Source organism: Acanthochromis polyacanthus, chromosome 2 (genome assembly GCF_021347895.1).
Source record: "Acanthochromis polyacanthus isolate Apoly-LR-REF ecotype Palm Island chromosome 2, KAUST_Apoly_ChrSc, whole genome shotgun sequence".
Lineage (NCBI taxonomy): Eukaryota > Metazoa > Chordata > Actinopteri > Pomacentridae > Acanthochromis > Acanthochromis polyacanthus.
Window position 1 is genome coordinate 11,822,665 of NC_067114.1, and position 6,555 is coordinate 11,829,219.

Here is a 6,555-nt window from a genome sequence, read left to right on the forward strand (position 1 = left end):
CACATTTGCAACATCATAATGTGTATTTGGAGGTGTTTTCACTAGTTGAGACCAATTTGCATGAAATATATCCCACCAATTGCACAGAATCAGTGAGAGAAAAGATGCTTTATTATTTTAAGCTGGATTCTGAAAATATTCTACACAACACAGTGGCTATAAAATAATAAATATTACGGGGGCCTTCTGCTGAAGGATTTGTGAGTGAGTAGAATGTTACCACCCAACACTAATTGCTTCAGGTGTGTTGTGCTGATTGTTGAGGTGAAAGCAAGACGCTGCCTCCAGAGCTGCTCTCTGATGTGACTTTTTGTTCATGCTTTTTCATTTCTTCACCCGCCCATTTTTGACCTCACGTCAAAAATGAGTCCGGTGGCACTCATGGCTCTGTGAAGGACAATGTATACAACACTTAACCTCTCGACTTTTGCAGACTCCAACCTGTCAGACCACCAGAGGCTGCAGGAGCTGAGCCACCGTTCCATCAAAGTGAGCATCATCGTTGTTTTGGGCGTCGTGATCACTTTGGGCAACATCGCAGTCCTCATGGTGATCACCTCCTCGGTGGATGGCTGGTCCAGAAACTCTCGGTACCTCCTGCTCTCTCTCACTGCTGCGGACTCTGCGTTCGGGCTGCTGGTGATGCCCTTGAACCTGTGGGTGAGTCTTTTAAAGGACTACACTGATGGGCCAGACGCGCTCTGCCACGTCGTGGCCTTCAGCAACGCCACCGTCTACTCCACCTGCATGTACACCCTGGCCACCATCAGCCTGGAGAGGTACATTGCGGTGTTTTACCCACTCCAATACACCACTCTGATGACCAGGAGAAGGACATTGCTCCTCATTGCGTTCAGCTGGTGTTTCCCCCCGTTTCTGCTGTTACCCATTTCATTCCCAGATGGCATCATCGAGGTTCATTTCTCCACCGCGTCACTGGTCTGCAATCCATCCTACTCGTCCAATGTCGGATACTCCCTCAGCCTGACGTGCTTCATATTTTTCCCTTGCTCCGTCATCATGACATATGCAAACCTCAGAGTGTGGTGCGCAGCCAAAAGGCAGAGACTGAAATTGCGCAAATATAATTGTGCGCGTTGCAGCAGACACGATGTGGCATCCAGGGTTCTGGTTCCTGTGTTGGCTGCCTACTACACCTGCTGGACTCCCTGCATGGCTGCTATGATCTACAATGGTCAGTAACATATAAGCCTTTATGTGTGGCTTTCTGGGGCAAAGCTTTAAAACAAAATGAAAGGATCTGCTACATAAATGATTTAAGTTTTCTGATGAATCTTCTATGAAAAGTTGCTTTTATTTCTTAAAGTTTTGCTACAAGCCACAAATCTTGGTAAACTATATATCATAATATATAACTACATATTATGAGAATAGTTTGCTAAGCTTCACTTGTTCATAAAGACCAAACGTGCTCAGCAAATACAAATTATCATCCAGTCCTACAATGAAATCTACATTCTAGAAAAAAGGAAAAGAAGGTATCTTAGTACGATGCTGGGTCAACATGTGCTACCACATAAACACATACACTCATTTATAGATCCATGCATTTGCACTATATAAAAATATTTACTACTCAAATAACTGAACTTGGTCAGTAACACTAAAGATGAAGATGTTCTGCTCTCAAAGTGGTAATTAGAACCCAATGATACAACAAAATCTAACTTCTGCACCTACAGAAGGGTGACAAATTAAGGGAAAAGCCAACATAAAGTGACTCAGTAAGGTGTTGGGCTACCAGAACAGCTTCAGTGCACTTCCAACACTATTCTTTCCAAAGATATTCCCTCCTTTGGTATTGTTATGATGGTGGTAGAGTGTTCTCTAACCATTTAGTTCAAAAATTCCCATAGGTGTTGAATCTGGTTAAGATCTAGTGTCTGCAAAGGCCATATATCATATGATTCCCATCAACTGCACACTCAAAAAAATCATTTTAGTGGCTCCTCATGTTGTGCCAGCGTGTGCTACCAGAGCAGCTTCAATGCACCTTGGCACTGATTCTCTAGGTCTGTGGAACTCTACTGGAGAAAAAAACTTTCTTCCAAAAGATGCTTTCCTTTGGTCTTTTGATGTTGGTGGTAGAGAGTGCTGTCCAACATTTCAATCCAAAATCTTCCAAAGGTGTTCTGCTAGGTTGAGATTTGGTAGATGCTAAGGTATCACATGATTCACTTCATCTTTTAACTCATAAAATTTCTCAATAACAACTCCTTCCCAGTCGGTGAGAGCTTTGCCATCCTGAAAGAGGTCACTCCCATCAGTTTAAAAATGTTCTATCATAGGTTAAAGGTGATCATTCATAACAGCTTTGTATTGATTTGCAGTGACTCTTTCCTCTGAGGAGGCAAGCCATGCCAGCAAAATTTCCCCCGAGCCACAGGATCCCCTCACTGTAAGGGTCCAAGGTTCAAGTTTTTCCTTTAATTTGTCACCCACCTTGACATACTGTAAAAAATGGATGTATGTGTGGTGTTTCTCCTGCGTCAGTATCAAACGATCTCATCTAAGAGCATCACATCCTTTTGCTATATAGCAAAATGAAGAATGAGGAAATCCAGCAAAGTAACTAATGCAATCTGTTGATGTGTATAGCTAGACTCGGTGGTATTTACTCTTGCAAATTATCTTGGAAAATGTAATACTGGGGTAGCATCTGATGTGGCCAAAACTAATCTCTCACTGAAAAAGTGCCACGTTAATTTGCAGTGGCTGCTTGAATGCATTTAGAAAGTGGCAGCAGTTTTGTATTTGATTTTAAGATTTAAGTTGTGTTGGATTGTTTATTTTGTTACCTAAAGGAAAAAGTAAGTGAAAGTTTGCAGGTCTTTGTTCATTTAGGTTTATTGTTATGCTGTTTAATATAAGAACTTTAATGTGGTCTTTGTTTTTTTTAAAGATGTACATTTAATAACTATTTCTCCCTCTACAAATCTTTCTGTTGATTTTTATCTAGTGCTTTGCTTAGATGAAGAGTTGCTTGTCACAGTTTTTAGTATGTAATTCTGGGCATGAATATACTAATTCAAAGCCAGTTATATGACTCAGACACTTTTTGACTTTTCTCATTTACTCCAACCATGTGCCGTCTTGGCGTAATCAAGCCTGAAAGTGGAGTCACAGCTGAATATTTTTAGAAGTGAAGACCTTTTCCAAAGAAGGCTGTAATTTATCTGATGTGGATGAAAATCCTTCAAAATGAAGCTGACAGTCTTAACTTAAACTTCAAAGTGTGCTGCTGTCTAAATGCTAGTGAATCTGACTGTAGTTTCCTCCTCTACCAAATCTAGCAGTTAATTTTGTACTTTCACATCAAGACTATAAATGTTGAGTTGATGGCTTCACATCGTTGCTCTCGGGGGAGAAACTTGCATCTTCAAAGGTGTTTTTAATGTGTTATCTGTTGATAGATTACATGCTAATCTGTAGTTTTATAAGTTTGGATGTGGTGCCATGAAAAGTGTTCACCCCGTTTGAAAGTTTTCTACTTTTATTGCTTTTTAACACTGGATCATAGTCAAATTAGGTAGATGGAAAGAACCTTTATTGATCGTGCAGTGGAGAAATTTTCGGTGGTGCAACAGCAAGAAAACTGACAGAACAGATGAACCTTTGGATGCAATTACCACATTGAGCCTGTGTAGATCAGTCTCAATCAGACCTGCACATCTGGCCACTGCAGTTTTACCTCATTCTTCTTTGCAAAGCTGTTAACTTGCATTAGGATCATGAATGAACAGCCCTTTGAAGTCCAGCCTAAAATTCTTAATTGGACTGAGGTCTCGGCTTTGACTCGGTTGACTCCACAAAATTCAATTTACTGTCTTTAAACCATTTCTGTGTAGCTTTGGCTGAATGCTTTGAGTCATTGTCTTGCTGAAAAACAAATCATCTCCCGTGCCGCAGTTCTTTTGCAGACTGCATCAAGTTGTCCTCCAGGATTTCCCTATACTTCGCTGAATTTTTTTTTACCTTCTGCCTCTACAAGTCATTTCCTTTTTTCACAGACTTGATTGAAATATTCTTTTGCCTTCATGGTGCAGTTACAGCCAAGAGCACTGACTCATCAGTGACTGGACCTTCCAGACACTGCACTCAGATGACGGTCACTTTAGAGAGAGCAATGCTTATACAATCACTTATTTTACATTTTTCAGAAGAATCTTTACATTATTTTGTCAAAAAAAGTCTAATTAAAATGGCCACGAATCAATGTTGACAAGTGCAAAACATCCAAGGGTCTAAATACTTTTATAAGGCACTCTGTATGGCCATGGAGCAGCCGTAGCTACACTGTTGTTCATTTGGAAGTTGCTATCTTGTCTTAGCTCTGTTGCTGTCTTGCTATGGATGCTTGTCTCACTTCAGTCTCCATGTTTTCTTCCCCACAGCAGTGTCAGGGAGCAGTGTACCAGAGTGGATAGAATTTGTCGTGGTGTGGCTGCCAACGTCCAATGGTTTCCTCAACTGCATCTTCTATTTCTGGATCAACCGAAGCTTCCGCAGGAAATTCCATCTCGTCCTTCAGAGGCTGGCTCTGGCCGCCTGCCCTGCGCTGGCCAACACTCTGGGTTGCTGCAGCACTTCGAAGACACACTTTGTGTCAGTAATTCCGGATAATAACAACAGCGTCCACGAGCGTTCTTCCAGCGTATCCTCCACCTGCACCTTGCTAACTTTGGCTTAGGAGCTCCGGACCTGAGGAGGGTTAAGGACATGATCAGTGACCTCTACATTGTCTGGCAGGACTGGACAACTGAAGCCATGCTGCTGACATATCCTCACATCAGGTATCAAGGGTAAGAGATAAAGTAATTGATAACATAGGCTGCAGTGTAAATGGTATGATACTCAGACAGGCTATGATGGCAGGTATTTCAAATAGCGACTGTACAGGCTACATCATATTGAGTTTGATGGATTTTTCTTATTTTTATTTTTTAAAATCTAATTTCAGTCTAAAAACAGTGTTCAGTTGACTGGAACACAACTGAATTTATAACTTATTAGGATTTTTTTTTTTTACTCATTCACATACTGCTGCCAGCATTTGATTTCCTGTCAGAACATCTTAAACCACCTTTTAGTTGTTTTAATTAGCCGTCAACCTCGTCTGTGCCTCAGAAAGGCCTGCCATTATTCTGCATGCAGCTGTATAATCAGTCTTTTAATAATGTCAGCTGTTGCCTTATTACACCTGTTGCTCAGGTCAACATACAATATTTTAGACATTTGAGGTTAGCCAATTAGTTCATCACAAGAAACGGATATGCAGATTTATTTTCATGTGAGACTTTGTGAAAACCACTAGTCGATTACCAGCGCTTTGAACGACGGAGGGCATCCACCTCTTCTTCAATTTAAACTGTGCGTCAAAGATCTTGGCATATAATAGCTTGGAGAAGTTAACCTTTAAGTCACAGCATTTCGGTGTGCGCAAGGAGAAAAGTAATTAGGCAACTACACTGTAGAAAGGTCACCACATTTGTGCTGGGAACAGATAGCTTGGGTAACTTCTGAGGCTCTGGTTGTTTATTTTGAGATATTAAGCCTAAGATATTCCTTTTCAGAGAGTTCAGCTTCAGTATGGATTCAGCTTGGCGAAGGCATATTATCATCTTTGAATAGTTTTCTGTCATGGTGAAGACTGGTTACAAGATCACTGAGAGTATGTCTATCCAGAAACTTCTCAGTAGCATTTTATGCAATCTATTTTAGCCTTGATGTTGCTGCTTGGCATTACAATCATTGGAGTTTGACACAATGGATGAGCAGCAGAGGAGTCACTAAATTATGTGAGAAAAGACCGACCTAATAATGTCCTTTTGTATGTATATATTTTGTTGTTTCTAAATTTGTAATATTATAACGACTGAATATTTGATAATGTAATGATTTATGAATGATCTATGAAATAAAGCTTTTGAACTGTTTGAGTTTGAGTCTTTACTCCAAGTTTGATATTTACAAATTGATCATTGTCTCTATAATTCATTGCGCTTGCAGGTGTGTGTGTATATAGGCCTGTTGTTCTGTTGATGTTCATCCTTTGTACGTTGCATGACTGCAATGAAGTTAAGATTAAGTTATTTAATGGGTCCATATAAAATTTCCTCGGCTGGTTCAGCTTGAATTGCTGCACACCATATAACTGAAGAACAAAACAGACCTGTCAGAGTAACAGTGCAGAGTAGTGTACCTTACTACCGAACCTTATAAGGTTGTTCACTTCTATGACAGCGCGTTTCTGCATGAGCTGTTCTGTGTTGTCAGGAAAAATACAGCGTGGTTCTTCTCAGTGAGCGTCTCGGCTTCTGTATGCTGTGGATGTATCTCCAAAACCTGGTAAAGAAAAAACAAAACTGCAACACTAGGAAATGCTGCTGTGTTTTCTTCTTATTAAATGATTTTGTTTTCATTGCAGAAAATGGTATTTTATGCATGCAGTGTTTCCTTTATAGCTAATGCACAGAAATGGTAAGTAGTTGGCTAATGAAGATTATAAGTTGGATTTCTCTTACACAGCATATA

At 40.3% G+C, this 6,555-nt stretch overlaps 1 protein-coding gene across 1 annotated transcript; it reads left to right on the forward strand.

The window, feature by feature from the left end:
* Positions 1-374: 374 nt before the first annotated feature.
* On the forward strand, positions 375-5,957 carry zgc:162592 (uncharacterized protein LOC561993 homolog). Its single transcript, XM_022203349.2, has 2 exons — positions 375-1,195; positions 4,416-5,957. Exons 1-2 carry the CDS (start codon positions 400-402, stop codon positions 4,709-4,711), a joined length of 1,092 nt encoding a protein of 363 aa, XP_022059041.2. The 5' UTR covers positions 375-399; the 3' UTR covers positions 4,712-5,957.
* The last annotated feature ends 598 nt before the right edge of the window (positions 5,958-6,555 follow it).